The sequence below is a fragment of the Exophiala oligosperma genome, assembly GCF_000835515.1.
Source record: "Exophiala oligosperma strain CBS 72588 unplaced genomic scaffold supercont1.2, whole genome shotgun sequence".
NCBI lineage: Eukaryota > Fungi > Ascomycota > Eurotiomycetes > Chaetothyriales > Herpotrichiellaceae > Exophiala > Exophiala oligosperma.
The window spans coordinates 960573-978609 of NW_015622819.1; the positions used below are offsets into that span (position 1 = coordinate 960573).

General features: G+C 51.5%; 5 protein-coding genes across 5 annotated transcripts; 2 read left to right on the plus strand and 3 right to left on the minus strand.

Annotated features, from left to right (window-relative positions):
• Positions 1–1678: 1678 nt before the first annotated feature.
• Positions 1679–2482, plus strand: PV06_01816 (uncharacterized protein; the record flags this gene model as incomplete). The annotated part of the gene is made up of 1 exon (XM_016402447.1): positions 1679–2482. The coding sequence occupies one exon, from the start codon at positions 1679–1681 to the stop codon at positions 2480–2482; it is 804 nt and encodes a 267-aa protein (XP_016266344.1).
• A 265-nt stretch (positions 2483–2747) lies between these two features.
• Positions 2748–3560, plus strand: PV06_01817 (uncharacterized protein; the record flags this gene model as incomplete). Its single annotated transcript, XM_016402448.1, has 1 exon — positions 2748–3560. One exon carries the CDS (start codon positions 2748–2750, stop codon positions 3558–3560), a length of 813 nt encoding a protein of 270 aa, XP_016266345.1.
• A 1235-nt stretch (positions 3561–4795) lies between these two features.
• Positions 4796–5673, minus strand: PV06_01818 (uncharacterized protein; the record flags this gene model as incomplete). Its single annotated transcript, XM_016402449.1, has 2 exons — positions 4796–4914; positions 4986–5673. The coding sequence occupies 2 exons, from the start codon at positions 5671–5673 to the stop codon at positions 4817–4819; spliced, it is 786 nt and encodes a 261-aa protein (XP_016266346.1). The 3' UTR covers positions 4796–4816.
• A 2029-nt stretch (positions 5674–7702) lies between these two features.
• Positions 7703–10534, minus strand: PV06_01819 (uncharacterized protein). The gene is made up of 2 exons (XM_016402450.1): positions 9477–10534; positions 7703–9422 (listed from the first exon to the last, which is right to left on the minus strand). The coding sequence occupies exons 1-2, from the start codon at positions 10288–10290 to the stop codon at positions 8251–8253; spliced, it is 1986 nt and encodes a 661-aa protein (XP_016266347.1). The 5' UTR covers positions 10291–10534; the 3' UTR covers positions 7703–8250.
• A 1843-nt stretch (positions 10535–12377) lies between these two features.
• Positions 12378–18034, minus strand: PV06_01820 (uncharacterized protein). The gene is made up of 5 exons (XM_016402451.1): positions 17704–18034; positions 16207–17605; positions 15692–16156; positions 13419–15509; positions 12378–13363 (listed from the first exon to the last, which is right to left on the minus strand). Exons 1-5 carry the CDS (start codon positions 17787–17789, stop codon positions 12869–12871), a joined length of 4536 nt encoding a protein of 1511 aa, XP_016266348.1. The 5' UTR covers positions 17790–18034; the 3' UTR covers positions 12378–12868.
• Positions 18035–18037: the final 3 nt, after the last annotated feature.

An 18037-nucleotide genomic window follows, 5' to 3' on the forward strand; every position in this document is an offset into this window, starting at 1 on the left:
TTTTTGTCATGCATCCACACATACCACGGACTTTGTGGCTTTGTTATTCACTACTCTACTCCGTACATAATCATTTATTACCTCGCTGGGTGTAGTATTGGTGCGAAAATGTCCGAGTACGTGCGCTTTTGTACCCCAGACGTGTTCGTAACCAGCGTACTCGCTTAACATGATGGACATGCTTTACTCGTACGGAGTATGTGATTCTTCCTCTTGCCGCCCAGGAAAAAGAGTCACAGCGCATAGTCCTGCATGACAGTTGTGATGGGCGGATAAATCGTGCCGTACTCTCTACTCCGTAAAGTCGAAGGAAGATTGAATATGCAGGGGTTGAGCCATCATGATAGAATCATTCTTGGAGCGGCACAAATATAACGAAGCTGTCTTCGTTTCCGAGCCAAAAGGGGTTACCGGCTATTTGCTCCACCGTAGATTATTTTTACTTGTTTTTGTCCGGTGAATTATTTAAACTATCAAGCTCAGTTCTTTTACTCAGGACTTCAGAAGTTGGCCATAGAAACCCCATACCGATTCATGCATTCAACACTTGCCACTCTGTCACTGGTTCCCGGAGTATTCCTGGAAACGTACAGATCGATGACCGTCCTCAGCCAATACCCTGGCCTGACAGTTCTGTTCGACCTGGCTGCCTAAAACTTTGGTAGGGATGGAATCAGCCTCGCCAACCACAATGGAAATATATCGCGGGTGTAACGTGCTTGCGAAGCCAACGAAAGAAGCAGAGATAGGAACTTGTGACCTAACCACGCCTACTGTTGCACAGCGTCCCAGCCTCACACCATTCATGATGTCGTGAAATTTCTGTCGGTATGGCATCTTGCTCTTCATGACATCCTCGATCCTCGTCGACTTCTCTGCAACTTTCATCATCAATCGAAAGCCATGAACCATCTTCTTTAGCTATTTTCGTGGGATGCCTTACACAGAGCGTTGATGCTTCAGAATCTCCACAACAAACGACAGTGCCGCCATGTCAGCCGCTCTGCGTCATGCGGCAGTATTGAAGCCTGAAATCAGGCTTGCTCAGGCCTTGTCGGAGTTTGAGCGCATACTCGATAACGATCAGAAGGCAACAATGAGGTCAGGTCGGAGCGAACCAGCTCCTTCGCCCAACAACGTGATGAGACTCACTTTAGAAATCGACAAGAGGAGTAGCAGCCGAAAGAGGCAATGCGTCGCAATTCGCTTGACAAGCCTCTTGGAATGTTTACAGCAATTTTCCGCCGTGATTGATACAGTTCTGGGCGCATCCCATTCACTAATCGCTAGTGGCATTTGGGCTGCCGTCAAGCTGACGCTGTATTTGGCACTGCGATGGGCCTCGTACTTTGAAAAGTTGTCGACACTATTGATGAGTGTTGGCCGCACCTGCCCCAGATACCAGGAATTAGGCTTTCTGTTTTCCACCTCGCTAGCACTTCAGAAAGCGGTGTGTGAATACATGATCATTGCCATTGACCTGTGTAGGAGAGCGGTCATTTTCCTACAACGATCTTTCTTCAAGCAAGCATCCACTCTGAAGTCTTTCGAGAATGAATTTGGTCAGTATGATGACAAACCTCGCCACGCAGGCGAAATGGTGCACAACGAAGTAAACTCCATCTCCGCCGAAGGGTAGCTGCTGGAAATGAAGGAAAATACACGATTTCGTTCCTCAATGGTCAAATTCTCCAAGAAGACGTCGGAAGAGCTAGAGAGAGTCCGCCAGCTGCGAAGATACAACCAAAAGATGCGCTACCTGAATGCATGTTCTTCATACGATCATCAGAAGATTTGGAAGCAAGCCCGAAAATGCGGCACTAGCAACCGCATATACGAGCATGAGCAGTACAAAGAGTGGTTTCGCGCTGAACAATCAACCCTTCTCTGGTGCAGCGGCATCCTGGGAGCAGGCAAGACTGTTATTGCTGCCAACGTGGTTGAACACCTTTCTATGCAGGCGCCAGCTGCTACTGTTGCATACTTTTTCTGTCGGTTTGATCAGCCTGAGTCCCTAGAGTCTTGGACAGTCATCGGCAGCTTAGTTCGCCAGCTTTTACTTCTCCTCGAGCCTGAGGCGTTTAACGATCTCTCGCAAAGTCTCAAACAGGGAGTTGACGAGGACAAATTATCCCGAGATCTGCAAAGATTGTTGCAACATCAGAAAAGGAAAACCTTTATTGTTCTCGATGGTCTAGATGACTGTGACCCCAGAGCTCTAAAATGCATAGGTCGATTTCTGAAGGACCTGTTGGAAGGTGAGTTCCAGTTTCAGATCTTCTGTTCGAGTCGCCTCGGATTCCATCGCGAATTAGCTCCCATTCTTCGACCAAAGTACCACATTTTATGCTCGGAGCTGGCTACCGAGACTGTCCAATATATTAACGATGCTCTTGCAGAACGCGTGGAAACAGGCGAACTTTGCTTGGAAGATCCTGGACTAATCCTCAGGATCCGCGAGGCATTGGTCAAAGGCAGCTAAGGAATGTGAGTTCAATGCCATCTCCGTTCTAATCACAAGCAAAATGTTGTTTGAGTGAGGAGGATATTTATCTTTTCATTAGCTCCAGGTTGGCCGAGCATACCCCCGGCTCAATTGTCGCCCTTAATCAATGATATTGAAATTTGGCTGACCCTCTGCTTTGGATTATGAATACTCGTGCTTCGCAATCATCATGAGCACACAATCTTACATACATAACGAGGTCATCTGACCATTCACAGGTTTCTTTGGGTGGTCACAGAGGATGTCGAAATCCAGCACGATCCTACACCAGAAGTGGCAGTGGGCAGTGCTTAATGATCACACAGCAATCGTCGACCTCATGGTTGCCTGGTACAGAACACACTTGAACACGCCCATCAAGCTCAAGCACAGAACGGTCTCTATATGGTGCATGGAGATGAGATGTTCTGAAAATGTCATGGTCTCATTCTCTATCTCCCATCCCTCACATGTCTCCGAGCCCGCGTTTCCGATGGCTCTTATGAAGACCAGCAGATCTGTGATTGAACAGCTTTTCGCAAAGTCATATGTGAACGGTGATAACATCGAGCCTCGTGAAGACCCACATCTTCGCGAAAACCCCCTCGGAAAACTCTTGAACTTTTTGGTTAAATATTGTGATGTACAACTTGCTGTGAAGGTCATGGGGGTCCACTTCCCTCACGACTTCCCAATTTTCCGGGAAGTAAATCTCGACACCACGTGGACTGTGGAAGTGGAATCTGGGTTGGACATTCTGAGAGCCCTCTTGAGGATTCCAGAAGTCGACCTCGGAAGCACAGACGAGGACGGTTACACGGCTCTGGCCCTGACTGTCAAGAGAGGCCACACTGAGATGGTTGAGCTCCTTTTCAGGGCCCAGGATGATCGGTCTCACGTCCAACATCCGGCGTGGCGTTCTGAGGAGGGCGAGACGCTCATACACATGGCTACTCAACGCCGCAACACGGACATCCTTCGAATTCCTCTCGACCGGCAACGCTTCACCGTGAATTGGGAAGACAGATTTGGAGAGACCCCCCCTGATCGTTGCCATACTCAGAAACCGTGTTGATGTGGTGGACTTGCTGCTCCGGTGTCCAGACATTGATGCGCGCTCTGTGGCCCTCTGTGGCCTGGCGAGATGAGCTCCCGCCAAATCATGCATTGACGCGTGTGAGAAACCATCTTGACAATCCGATGAATAGCAGCAGAGCGGCACAGATCAAGGTTCCCTTGCAAGAATACCTCGACTCCAAAGGAATCGACCTGTCACGGTTAGTCAGGGACCAGGACGACCGAATCAGACATTTAGCATCAACACGACCCGTTTAGCCAACTGGACACGGAGCTGTGGTTGCGCCCCTGGCACGACCCCTTTTCGAGAGCCGACTCATACCCGACCAGCGAAAGTGGCGAACTGAGGTGAGGACTGAAGCAGTCAACGACGCTCTTGCCAGGTATCCTCAAGCGAAAGGGTGGTACAGACTGGAACCACGTAGAATGGCGGAATTCACTAAAAGGGCTGTCTTGCGCCGACAGAATCAGATATCATGCATGTGCCATTCCCCGGACGAAGAACAGACCATCAGTGACAAGTCAGACCATGTACCCTTACATTCTCGTTTTTTTGGTCTTCTCCAACCATGCATTTTTGTTGTTTCGTTGGGAGACTTTCAGACGGCAATGCTCACTCAGTCATGATTCAAAGATTTTGAGAGAGAGTCAAAGGTTCGAGCTCGCATTTCATATCTCATAAAGACGTACGGCGTATTCGTATATCAAAAGACAGGCGAAAACAGACTTGATGCTGGTATGAAACTAAAATATCAAAGATCGTCACACATCACAGGGCTTTCTCGTACTCGTATGCTTTGTTCGTCTTTGCTTTGCTTTCCCGCGAACAGAAAATCATCATCCACATCGCTCGCAAGATATCCTAGATTTCTTCAAGACAATCATGACCACGATCAAAACTCAAGCAGAAATAGAAACAGTACGCTAAAAAGGAAATTCGTCAATCGTCAATCTTCCATCGTAACAGGACCCCTCCACCACACACAAGTGGCAGATGGTGTCGAATCTTCGAACGTATTGTCTCTGGACCCCCGAAAAAGCCGTCAAAACGTAAAACAAGTGTTGATGAGAAATGCAAAAGATTGGGGCCCAACTCCAGAAAAAGAATCGCCTAGACGATTTCTCCTCTCTCCTTGCACTGAACCTGGATCGATGCGTGCGTGTGTGTGTGTGTGTGTGTGTGTGTGTGTGTGTGGACAGCTACATCAGAGCCATACACCATACACAACGTATCTCATGGCCGCCCCCTCGGGCTCAAGTGAAGATCGGCCCGTGCCTGCCATTCTCCCATTGTCGAAGCGTGGCGAGATCTGGCACGCGGATCTCGACCACCATACCACGTTTGGTGTTTCCTATCCGATGGAAGATTGGTCAATTAAAACAAGTCAAAGCATAGGGGCCTGCAGCGAAAAAAAAGGCTTACTATGGGAAACGGGACGATTGTGTGGCTGAAAGGTGGTACTGGCGATGTTGGGACGGAAAGACCGATCGACCGCGACATGGGCCTGTCCCGGGGTGGTCGAGAATGCCAGCAGGGCGATGAGCACGGCCAAATTCCCAGCCAAGCCGCATTGCCTATTAGCCTGCTGGCCGGTGTTGTTTCCACCAGATCCTTCGCCACGGTACACGGCACTCAACAGTTGACTGCGATCGAACCATGCCTGTGGACCGACAAAAGGTAACTTGAAATCCGCCATCTCGTAGCCTGCCAGGGCGATGTGCCGTTGGGGATGAGTCCTCTCCGACCTGAAGGAAAGTCGGCGCCAGTCGGTGATCTCGTGATCGCTCCTCATGGTGCAGTCGAAGGGAACCAGGACGTAGCCATGCCGCTCGGGGTCCCAAAAAATGGAGCAAGTCTTGGTCTGGCCATTATCACGGCCGTCCTGAGCCGTGGCAAGGTGTATGTGGCGGAAGTCTCTCGACGTCTGTTGTCGTCTAGGATTCCACGCGTACCATTGAGATTGCTGCTTGCGGAAATCTCCTCTGTCAGCAGGCGGCACCCAGTATCGATCACCAGGGGTCGATCGTGGTGCCCGATTAGGCTTATAGTCAATTGTGAGTTCAGAGACACAAAACAGAAACGGCTGGAAATGGGGGATGTGTTGTGCCATGGCAGAAAGAAGCTTGTCAACTTCAGGGGGGAAGAGAAGTGAGTAACGATTCCAAAAAGAAAACTTGTGGGAGATCTTCGTGGGTGCAAGAAACAATAAAACCTCACACCACCTGCCCGCTTATTCAAGGCCTTCACAGGGAAACTTGGGCATCCAAAACCGTACAGCAACAGCCGTTCGTCAACAAGATCGCACAAGTATAACTTTGGGCCGAATGAGAGAAAAACTTGGCGTCATGCATGATCAGTAGTCACCTAGCTGATACCAAATAGAAGGGACGAGTTGTTGTCGCGATAGAAACCTTAGCGCTTTCGACGGCGCCAAACTGGCACTCTTCCCCTCGCTCTGCGGCAGCTGGTCGGCTCGAGATAGCAAGTTTTGCCGTCGATCATGTGGAACAGGGAGGAATTGCTTCCAAGGGGCAGGAAGGCCGTGTCAGGGTGCTCTCCAGCTGAAAGAGGGAAGGTCCCCCATGCGCTGAACGCACAACACAGAACCCGACAGCGTGCGCTCGGGTGGTGGTCGCTGAGTGGATCGGTCGACGCAATCCCCACGGGTAAATCGCAGACAGTTGTGGTCCTCCTTTCCTCCACGTGAGCCATACGTACGTGTCCACGATGCGTTGCTGCGAATGCACACGCACCCAAGACAGAAGGGCACCGTCGTCATCATGTTGTCCACTCCGGAGTCTTGTTAGGCAATTCATGGCCGAGTTGCTAGCACATGCCTTGGAACGGCCAGCCCCACATCCAAAATGCTCCTCGGTGCGAGGAATCATCAATTCACGGGCCGAAGGAGGCAAATGGGAAAGGAGTTTGAGGTTCTCAGTGGCGGTCATCGAAACAGGTCCGGATGGGCATCTAGCGAAGGTGTCCAGCTAATTGGAGCCGGCCGTCGGGATAGTTTGAGTGAGCCCGCGGTTTTCACCGGAGGAAACAGCGAACTGTCTTCTTGTTGCGATGCGGCTCTGCGGCAGGAATCGGCTTACCGTAACGTGACCTGGTAGGCAGAAGTAATTGTCATCGGAGGGAACGGACGGTGGTCGGTATGTCAGGCCCTTTGGCCAGTCGATGCCCGTTTGGTGAGGGCATCGTTTAGCGAGCCAATTGGTTTGTGGGATAACACAATTTGTTTCCCCAAAGTTGTGATGGCCTGGTCTGGGACATGTCAAGACTTGTTAAAAGGGGATGCAGAGGTAGCAGAATGTAATTGAGATTTGAGATTGTCAAATGTGACCATGTCTCTCTTATACCTGTTGATCACTCTTGTGAGCGGTGTGATTTTTTTTCCATTCAAGCGTGATGCATTGGTGCCTGGTTAGTGGGCGCCTGGTTGCCTTTTTTTTCCACCTCGTCACCTGCAACCACTGTGATGCACAGGGCATGAGGACGCCTGCAAGGAACTCTCTATTTGAAGTGTTACTGGCTGCGGACGGCACAACGGCCAGCATCCGTTGGCAACGACTGGGCGTCAAGTTCTCTCCGTGGCCCTTCTCTCGTTGTTTCCATTGATCAGGCTGTCTCAAGGAGACACGTGCAGTAGTTCGCGGACGACTTTGCGGTGAGAGGAGAGAAGAGAAAAGGCAATCGCGCCTGTCAGGTACTCGTACTTTGCTAAGCGACGCCGTCCGAAGTGGCGTGAACGATGGTCGATCATTCGATTGCTGGGATACGAGCCCAATCACAAGATGATGAAGAGTCATTCCGTCGGCAAAGTGTGGTCTGCACTAGTTGTCAAGGTGAGCAAGTCAGGACGAAAAAGGAGACAAGTCGAATGAATTGAAGAAGTCTAAACAGGATTCTACAAAGTGGGTAAGGAGAAACAACAGCCTTGCCTTGTTCCTTGCTGAGCTGCGCCTCATCGGGGTCCGTGACACCCACTACGAATACGACGGGAAATCTGGTCCTAGGAGCTTGACTACATGATAACTATTCTTTTGTCACAATGCGGAGTTATGGAGCATGCATACATACCTAGGTATATGCTATGCTATGCTTGGTATTTGTACGGGACGAACGAATTGGACATGCTGGTAGGTTCTGTTTGTTTTGGAAGTTCATTACTTTTTGGAAATTTGGACACAATCCCCTTTCTTCGAAGACAACTTCAGGGCATCATCCTCCGAGCGAATATACGTACAGTAAGAGGTAGGTGGGTATGCAGACAGACAGAAAGCATGCAGGAGCAACGGGTGGACATTGGACGAGTAGGTAGGTAGACTTATTCAGACATTGTACATGTGAAGAAGAAAAAAGATGCGCAAAAAAAGGACCAAAAAATACTTGGGAAAGAATCAACCTCATATAAACAAGGAAAAAATGGGAAAAGCAATGCCATGGTGCGTGCGTTTGAAAAAAAAAAGCCACTTCTCTCTGTACAAAAATGTGTGCATGGCATTCTTCTCTCTTTTCTTTTGTTTTGTGCAGATCAACATGTGTGTTCGCTTGCTTGCTCGCTGGTCACCACCGATTTCATGTGCCTCCAATCTCGCAAAAAATATGCTCAGCAGAAAAAAAGGGGGGAAGAGAATCCCTCCGATGAAGTGTGTCTTGTCATATGCCATTCATATTTCTTCCTCTAAAAGACGTCGGCACAACCCCAGTATTGCTCCACGTCAAACTGTCCAGGTGCTTTCCACGGCTCATCCTCGAAGCTCAAGAAGACGACCTGAGCGCCCACGGTGTTCTGAATACCCTTGAGCGCGGTCGCCTGGTTCTCCGGGCTGGGGCAGGCGGCGCCGTTGCAGTTACCGGAGTGGGGCCACCCGGACTCCAAGACGTAAACCGCCTTGTCACCGCAGATGCCGTTCATGAGGTCGATCTCGGACTGGATGAAGGACCCGGCCTTGTCGGCGGTGACGTCGGCGTTGAAGAAGGCGTACAGGTTGGCACCGCAGACGTCGACGGCCCCGAGGAAGGCTGAGGCGGCACCGCTCTCTTGCCACACGGAAAGGGGCTCGGTGAGGGTGACGAGACCGGTGTAACCGGCCGACTTGAAGGAGGAGGCGCTGCTCGACACGAAGCCGGCGAGTTCGGAGGCGGTGCAGTAGCCGTTAAAGACGGCCTCGTTACCGACGACGATCAGCTCGACGAGGTCGAACTGACCCCAGCTGATGATGTCGCTGATCTGGCCCTGGGCGCCGGAGATACCGGTGTTGGAGATCCAGACACCGAGGATGATCTTCAGGCCATTATTGCGGGCGGCGGTTCCGACGTTCTCGAGGGCGCTGCAGTCGGTGCTGTAGATGCGGACCGAGGAGAATCCCTTTTGTGCGATGACGGCGAGGTCGGAGGCGACGGTGCCGGCGTCCTTGCAGCCACCACTAGAGGTGTACGGCGAGTAGGTCATGGCCCAGGAGTTGCCGTTGGCGGAGATGCCACCCGAACCGCCAGAGCCACCGTGGTTGCCACCGCTAGGCTTGGGAGCCCATCCGTTTGTGCCGCTGGCAGATCCCGAGGCGGAGGCAGAGCCAGAAGCACCCCATCCCCAACCACCGGCGGCGCTTTGGGTGGTAGTGGTAGTAGCAGCGCTGGGAGATTCGGAAGGCCATCCCCAACCTTGGGCGGAAGTGGTGGTAGTAGCAGCGCTGGGAGATTCAGGAGTCCATCCCCAACCTTGGGCAGAGGTGGTAGTGGTCCACTCGGGCCAGGCAGGAGTGGTGGTCGTGGTTGCGGCCACAGTCGTGGTAGTGGTCCAAGCAGCAGCAGGGGAAGTCGTGGTGGTGGTCGCGACACCAGGAGTCGGGTGCCCTAGAGTTTGTTAGCATTGTGCGTAGCATTTTCTTGTTGAATAGGATGTCTTACATGTAGCAGCACCGTAGGAAGTGTGAACCTCCATAACACAGCTCTCGGCACCAGGGCTGAGAGAAGAACCAAACCATCCGGTGGAGCTCAGTTCCGGGATGACGGTGGCGGTGAGGACGCTCGTGACCGCGGCAGGGCCGGAGGTGAGAGCCTCGACGTACTTGGTGGCGGTCTTTGTCGATTTGAGAGTGACCGTCGTGGTTGTCTCCTCACCCGAAGGACCCGTGGTCCATTCCACCCATGTCTCGGTGTTTGTGGTGACAGCCTCAGCGGGGGTGGAAGAAGTCGACTCCCAGTCACCCCAGGTCACGGTAACGGTCGAGGTAGAGTCGTCAGGCTTGGCAGGCGTCGTCGTCGTCGTCCAGTCTACCCAAGGCTCACCACTGCTGGTTGATGCAGGCTCAACGGGCTTGGTGGTTGTCGTGGTGGATGATTCCCAGTCAGCCCACGGATACGCGGCGCTGGTCGTGGTGGCAGAGTCGACCGGCTTCGTGGTGGTGGTCGTCGATTCCCAATCCGCCCAAGGATCAGCGGAGCTGCTGGAGGTGGTGGCGGGCTTGACGGGCTTGGTGGTCGTGGTGGTCGTGGTAGTCGTGTCCCAATCTCCCCAGGCCACAGCGGACGTGGTAGTGGCAGCCTCTACGGGCTTCTTCGTCGTTGTTGTCGTCGTCGTGGCGGCGGCCGCGGTCGAGTTCCAGTCGCCCCAGGTGTCGCGAGCGACGTGCAGTTTCTGGTGCATGTGCTTGACATGGCTTGAAGCAGAAACAGATCCGACGACAGCTGCACCAGCAGCGGCAATTGTAACAGCTCTCATTTTGAACACTTTTTTCTTTGGTCTTTCTTTTCAGATATCCCAATGTTTTTGGTGTAGATTACCCAATATCTCCTACGCAAAGGTGTAATAGGTGAGTCGCCGATGGTATTTGTTTATGTTCTGTCGAAAACGAATGCCCGCGAAAAGAGTGGCGCGGTAGTGGGAGAATGGAAAGCAACAGGCCGAAGGCGAAGCTGTGAGGGACCTCAGTTGAACATGCGGCGAGCCTTGCGGAAAAGAAGAGAGAGGAGGAGGTGTGTGTGTCGAACGACGTGATCGGCTGCATATAGCTGCCAGCACGGAACCACGGGAGCGACGCAACCTGAGGGAGAGATGCGGGACCCGCTCACCACACCAGATGGGACCCCAAGAGAGGGTTTGCGCGCTAAATGAGATGATGGAGCGGCTTTTTTCTCTCTACGAATCTTTGGCCTCCCAAAAGAAAGCGGTCCATCTCACACCAGGAACCTCTTCTAACCTTTAGCGCGGAGTAGTCTGAGGAAATGGTTGGATGGTCTACGGCGTAGGGAGAACTTGAGGCGAGACGACCACGACAGAGAGTGGATGATTGCCTCCCACACGCGAGACAACAATCAGCATTGTCTGGACGAGAGACGAAGCACACAAGGATGCTGATCAAAACAAGCGAGAATGGCCAGACGGTCTTGATCGTCCTCTAGAGGTCTGTCTCTCCCTCCCCCCGGCTGGCAATTGTGATCAGCGCTGCTACTACTAATCTTCGAGATTGTCATACGAGACCCAGGGCAGGAATCTACGATTCTCATGCCCAAACCATACGTAAGCCAGGCCTCAGCCCTCGGCGGCAACGAGCATGAAAAGAGAGGGATTGCTCTTGATGGCAAGGAGCTAAGAGCGACTGGGGTTCTGAAACGCTGGACGATAGGCGTTCCAAGGCATGCAAGATGAGGCAATCGAAGCGTCCGACCTATGATAGGGGTTAGAGCGGTCAGAGACATGGGACAGGGTGCCACGGAGATTGTAAGCTAGACGGACGGATAGCGGCATGCGAGCAATAAACAGAATTCTGCATTGGGCAACGTAAGTAAGTTGGTGGAGGACCAAAGACGAACTCGAGAGAGAGGGGAGGAAAAAAGAGCATTGTTCTCTAGGGGGGCCAGAAAGGGGCTCACTGGGCCAACTGGTGACACGCGGAGATTTAACTCGGCGGAAACCAACCTCTTTGGGCCAAGTACAAAGCTTGGTTTGACACCATTAAGATTGCCCGTGTCTCTTGAGCTCCATGCTCAATTTCACGGCGACTCAGGTTCGTCCTCCTTCATAAAAAGACCGCGCACTCCTGCCGAGCTCCTTTCTACCGTATGCTGTTCAGCCGCGAAAAAGTCTCCCTTGGCCTTTTGCCCCTCCGTCCACCCCGTCGCCACGACGATTGGATTGGTGTAGAGAGCCCTACGCAGTATTCAGGCTGGTAGAAAGACCCAGGCGAATCAACCCGCCCCAGCACACCGAAATTGACGTTACCTGTAGCTGCTTGGATCGCGTATCTGTAGGCGGAGTACAAATCCCTATGTACAGCACTTTCATCACTATTGTACAGTATGCACACATCCGATCGTGCCCGGCCCACCACACTCTGCATATAGAGGTTGTAGCACCTTGTACGGAGTACAGCTGGATACTTGCCTGTCAGTGCTATCCGGCACTTGATCTGTCATTGACTCGTACCGCAGCGGGTCTCGATTCCAATTTCCCGGTTCATGCAGGGATAAATGGTTTTTTCGCATCTCGGTCAGCTTTGGTACATATCGTAGAGGCATGAGGCTACCAGGCTTTTTCTCTGCCTTGATGAGATCTGCTGAGCCAGACGACTTCGAGTACTGATCGGCATGTTGGAATTACGCAAGCCAACAAATTCGACTGTCTTGCTGAGTGTTCACGTAAACCTCACCCCCGAAGAAGAATGTCGACACCTCGAGGCTCAAGGCTCGTGGTTTCGCTTAGCCTAGTCCTCATCTCAAGAGAAGGTGCTCCGGACAACAAGTCCCAAGTCTACTGTACCACGGATGGGTGCAGATGGACACGACCTAGAACGCTCTTGAAAATTTCGGTTACAAGGGAGAGTCTCAAGTATTTCACTATCATGACAACGCACGGCCATATCTGCACCGTGTCTTGGACCAGAAATATGTGTGCTCGTCATTATCTTCTTTCGAAAAAAGTCAGCCTGATCCGTCAGTGGCTTGACGGGACACGAAGACTCTTCATCGATCCTTCTTACAGCCTAGGACGATCTGTGCCTCCGACGTCATCTGCTGTCGAGCAAGGTCTTTCCGAAGTCACAACAACAACCGGCATCTGTCAAACTGTCATTTTCTGATAATCGCTGCACCAATTCTAATGTTGTGCTTGTTTGTACGTTGTTCTAGAATCGCCCTCACTATTGTTTACTGCAAACCCAGCCTTATAGGCTTATTCGAAGACATTTCTGCTGAGCCAGTAGAGCCATCCAGTCGTTACCCAGTGCAACACCTGTCTCAACTGATAAGCAATAAACCATTCCCATTTGTCCCTCTTTGTGGTGTCATTCATGTACATGGCGTCACTCTTCATTATTGAGGAATCCTTCTTTGACGCCCTTTTCCCAAGCAGCTTTCCTTCGTTCCACATCTTCGGCTCTCTGGTCTTTCATCCATGCCGTGTTACGCACAAATTTCTCCCTGAATCGTTCACTCTCGTGTGCCTTTGATTCAGCAGAGCTTGCTTTCTCGACAGCCCCTCGATGCACGAAGCCAAACTCGTTCTGAAGCAGGAGCTTGTATGATTCCGGGCTGATGAAGGCTGTTTGCTCATCGGTGTGGTCAAGATCGCCGTAGGCTTCTTCATATGCCGCCTCAATATTGGCATTCTGAGGAGCAATGTTACGCTTCACGTAGGGCGAGCGCATGCGCGACTGGTCTATGCCTTCAGTAGCATCGGTCATGGTATACGATGCGACATAATACTGCCAGCGAGCATCGTCGGACAAGGTATCGCTATCAAAGGTGGCGTCTTCTGACGGAAACAGGCGGATAGTGCAAAACCTATCGTTAGGCGTCTATGTCACAGAATGTTAGTTGGCCTTTTGGGACACAGGTTTGGTAGATACTTACATAGCTGATGCGGTAGATCTCGGCATCTTTGCACAGTCGCTCGACCTGCTTGCGGTACTGTATTTCTTGTTTTCGAGTCGTGTCCGGCCGTTCGCGATCTTTCATGAATAAATTGGTGATCTCGACACTCTTGTCCTTAGCATCCCCACCAAGAATATTCATGACGAAGCGTAGGATAGCTGCAACAAGCTTATCGACTCCGTACAGCTGCCACCCGCTTTTGTTGTAATATCGTCGCAGCGTCTCTTCAAGATGAGAAAGCTCCCCGTTGCCGAGAAGGATTTCTTCACACATCTGTAGGATCTGATTATAGTAATTTTGCTTTCCCTCGATATTGAAGAAGAAATAGTCTGGTCCTTTATCGATCATGCGAAGATCGATCGCGGGCTTCACTTTTCCGCCTTTGCCTTTATATCTAGCCACCGCTTCTTGCACGTTTGGCTCATTATTCTTGATGGCAAGTAATCTGCTGTACATTGTCTCGAAAAGTCGGAAGAAGCAGTAGATATTAGCGTTGGCATAGAGATTGAAGGTTGTGTGCGGGTAGGGTTCGTCCATTGCCAGGTGTCGAGTAGAAAAATCGTTGTTGGCAACGTTGATCCAAGGACGTTGGGGCGAGTCCATGATATCTGAAATCGGGGCATCATCGTCAACTTCCATCTCGCTGAGTGCTCCCGGCATTGGAGTTGATTCTTTGCTGCCCGATGCGATACTGTCCTCTTTGCCGTGTCTGCGTTCAAGTGCCAGCCTCCTAAGCCAGTCTGACTTGCGCTGAGTTTTACCTTTGGTAGGCGGGTGGCTATCGCTCTCATGACCATCGATGAGGTCGTCATTTTCACGACTGCGTAGACCTTCAAAATCCACTTGTTCGTGAAACTTTTCGGGGTCGAGGCCAAAGAATCTTACGACAAAATCAGTCAGAAAGCCACGGATCCTCTCCTGTTCGCCGCTGTTGTACTGTGCGTTGCCGGCTTCCAATGAGACAAGTATCAGGCGTGATGCATCGAGAACAACATCGAGATCATTGAATGCATATTCAAGTTGATGCCGTTTCGTAGTGACGCCATTCTCGCGGTTCTTCTTGGCTTCTTCATACTTGGCCTGTATATCACTCGTCAAGAACTTCTGCTGGAAGGCCTTCTTATCCAGATTCTTGTTGTTGATGCCTTGATGATCAAGACTCTTCCAGAATTGCTTATGGATTTGATCGCGCCAAACCTTCTCCCATTCTCGCTGGACTTGTTTCCACTCTTCAAGCTTCTGTTTGAGCCTTCCAAGGACTATTGGAAGGACCGCTGTCGGACGTGCAAACATTTCTTCCATGACCCGAGCTCCAACTTCACGGCCATACACCTTCATAATGATACGCTTAGGAATGGCTGCACTCGCACCGCCGAGACCTTCCGACAGGATAAATGCGGCACGATCTGCTTCACTCATGACACCGATTTGCTGGACGATGGGTTCCATAAGTTGGATGGTGCGCTGGCATGACTCGATGTGGAAATCATAGTCATGTCGCTCTTCTTCGATGCGGTGCAAGGCTTCTTCGTACTGATTCTTGCGATGCGCAACGAATCCAGAGTCCTCAGATGCCCAAGTGGGATGAGACGCCCAGACGTCGTTCAGTACTTCGTAGCACATGCCATCCCGGCCTTTGCAAGGCTTGTTTTGTTCGCGTTTCGGCAAATGGCGATAACTAGGGCCCAATGCGCGGCAATGAGAAAGATTAACTCGGCCAGGGTCTGGTCGGATGCGAGCTTCGATGATTTCCTCTTGTTCCTCAACACCAAGCCAGTGTTTGAACCAGTTCATGAGATCGGCGTTGCCCCCGATGAATGACCCCATTCTGTCGGCCAGGGTATATTTGTCGATCAAGTCCTGAGTGTAGAGGTTGGTGAGTTTCAGAAACTCATTGTAACTAGTCCGGTTTCCAATCTGTTTCTTGGCTTTGTCAAAGAATGCAAGCTCTTCCTGAGTAGTAGAAGTACTAGGGAATGGTGGCAAAGGCTCGGGCAACTGAGGTACGAGCGTTGGTGAGGTCAGCAGCGTCTCGGCAGGAGGCTGGCGTTGATTTGATAGTTTGGGGCGCTAGAATTTTAGGTTAGCCATGTGGGAAATGGTATGTTATTCTGAAAAAAAAGTGCAAATGGTAATTAAGGAAGAGGAAGCACTTGTGGTGTATGATGTCGGGCTGCAGCGTAAAGAGAAGGCGTTTGAGAGAGGAAGTCGAGACGCGAAGTAAACACAGTAGGAACAATCTTGGTACATACCTTGTTAGCATTGCCGACTTGAACAAGGCCACTTCGTCCTCCTTGCTGAATACCTGCTTCAGCAGCCAACTGTGTCGGGGCTTGGTTTGTGAGGGTAGCTCCCGGTCCGCCACGACGCTTTTTGGTGTCTTTGCTGGTGCTGGGGGGGTCGAATTGGCCCATGGGTGGCATCTTCGAAGGAGGCCGAGGTGTTTGCGCCTGGGGTAGGGTACCAGCGGTATAGCCTGCGTCACTTCGGGCATTGCTGGCCTGCTCCTCTTGAGCCATGGCTCTAGAAGCCTGTGCTTTGCCGTGGGCTGCCGATTCGGGCAAAAATTGTTTGAAGTCTTCAAGAAGATCTGGGGCTGATAAGAATAATTGGGTCACCTGAGCATACACATCCTGGATAGGTTTGGATTCTCGCTGATATGTCTGCAGAATCTCGAGGAACTGCTTGTAGATCTCAGGTTGTTGCGCAAACCGGTTCTAAGGGGACTAGTTAGCAATTTACCCAAAAGCGATGTCATCGGACCAACCTTGATCTTATTCACATAACTGATAGCGTGATTGAATTCGACTGGACCACCCCGCTGCTTCACATCAGCCAAGGAAGCATTGCCACCAAAAGAACCAGTTTGTTGATTATATGAAGCAGTCTGTCCGGGTCCCGGTGAAACTGCTAAAGACGGTCTTGCAGATCCATTGGTCACGGCAGTGACTGCACTTTGAAGTGTCGAGACACCACGTTGATCTTGTTGACTCATAGCATTGACGGCTTCCTCGGCTGGTCTCTCGCCTGGTGCATTTTTGAAAGGCGCCAGCTCGGCGGACCTGGCACCCGGCGAAGCCCCCAAAGGCTGTCCCCAGGTATGTCGATTTTCAAAACCATCTTGTCGACCTGATGCAGATTGAGCAACCTGAGCAACTCCTGCGGGTTCAAAATGCGTACGGCCTCTGCTCTGAAGCGATTGAGTCATTGTTCCACTAGGTGTAGTGACTCTAATAGCATCCGGATTGTCGTCCGTCCCACATTCAATGCGATATCCAGGAGGGAGAAAAGTATTGAAGCCCTGAATCAGAGCTGGGTGACCATTGAAGAGATTGGAAACACGTTCAATGACGCCCGGTGTGTCAATTGCCTGGCTCTTGAAATCTTTCATGATGTCTAGAAAGCGATTGTAAACATCGGGCTGTTCATTGAAGCGCATCTTCACTTGGTCAAGGTAGCTCAGCGCATCGTTCAAAATCGGCTGCTGACCGTGAGCGAGCTGCGCAGGAGCAGTCATTGGGGACGGTCCAGGCATGAAAGATTGCGCTTGCTGCTGAGGAGGTCCTGCGCCTTGTTGATGCATGTACTGAGAAGGTCTCTGCGATTCATGCTGGGAAGCCCCACCAAAGAGACTGCCTCCACCGGTCACAGGAGGTAAGTTGTGCTGTACTGCACCAGCACCGCCGTTCGCGAGCAGACCATTCGGACCGTGTATCGAGTTTTGTACCTTTGAGGCCACGGGCTGATGAATCGGGATTGATCCCGCATGGCTCTGAACAGGACCCCGTTGCTCGGAATGCATGCGCTCCATTTGTTCCCGTTCGCGATCGCGCAGGATCATTTCATCTCTCTGTCTTTGCATCTCTCGTTCTCGTTCTCTCATTTCATGCAAATCCCGCTCACGAGGATCTCGCATGTCTCTGTCTCGGCTGAGATATTGAGGTGAATGTTGTGTCATCGGGTGACCCAGAGGGCCCATCGGATGACCTTGAGACTGCGGCGGAGGGGGTTGGGTATTATACTGGTGTTGCTGAGAATGACTGGGCGGTCCTTGAGTCAAGTCCGCGATCGAAAGGCTGTGGCTCGAGGAGGGTTGAGAGTGGTGTTGATGGTACGAGGGAGGAGGAGGTAAAACATGAGGCGGTGGTTGGGCAGGGCCATTGCCGCTGTCCAAACAGGTGTTCAAGTCAGTCGGAGCGCCATTGCGAAGAGAGCAAATAAGAAAAATCGCGTTTGATGTCGAGGTGAAAAGGAAAATACGTACCCATAGCTCGGAAAGGGTCTGCTTTGCGGGTCATTCTGAGTAGGACCTCCTGGACCACGCCAGTGATCATTGGGATTTTGGTTCATGACTCGGCTTTTGGTCGTCGAAACAGATTTAGAGCAGGTTGATGAGGCTTTTTGATCCGATTTTTGCTTCAACGCATCTCGTGGTTTGAATGAGGTGAGGGTATTGGTATTACAAAAGGACCCGGACGCAGGACACGTCGGCGAAAATCAAGCCCTAGCGACAAAGAGTAGGCAAGATGCGTATGCTAATAGATGTACATGGGCCTGGTTTCACCAAGAACACATGTTGTTGTACACGTTGGGTGTGG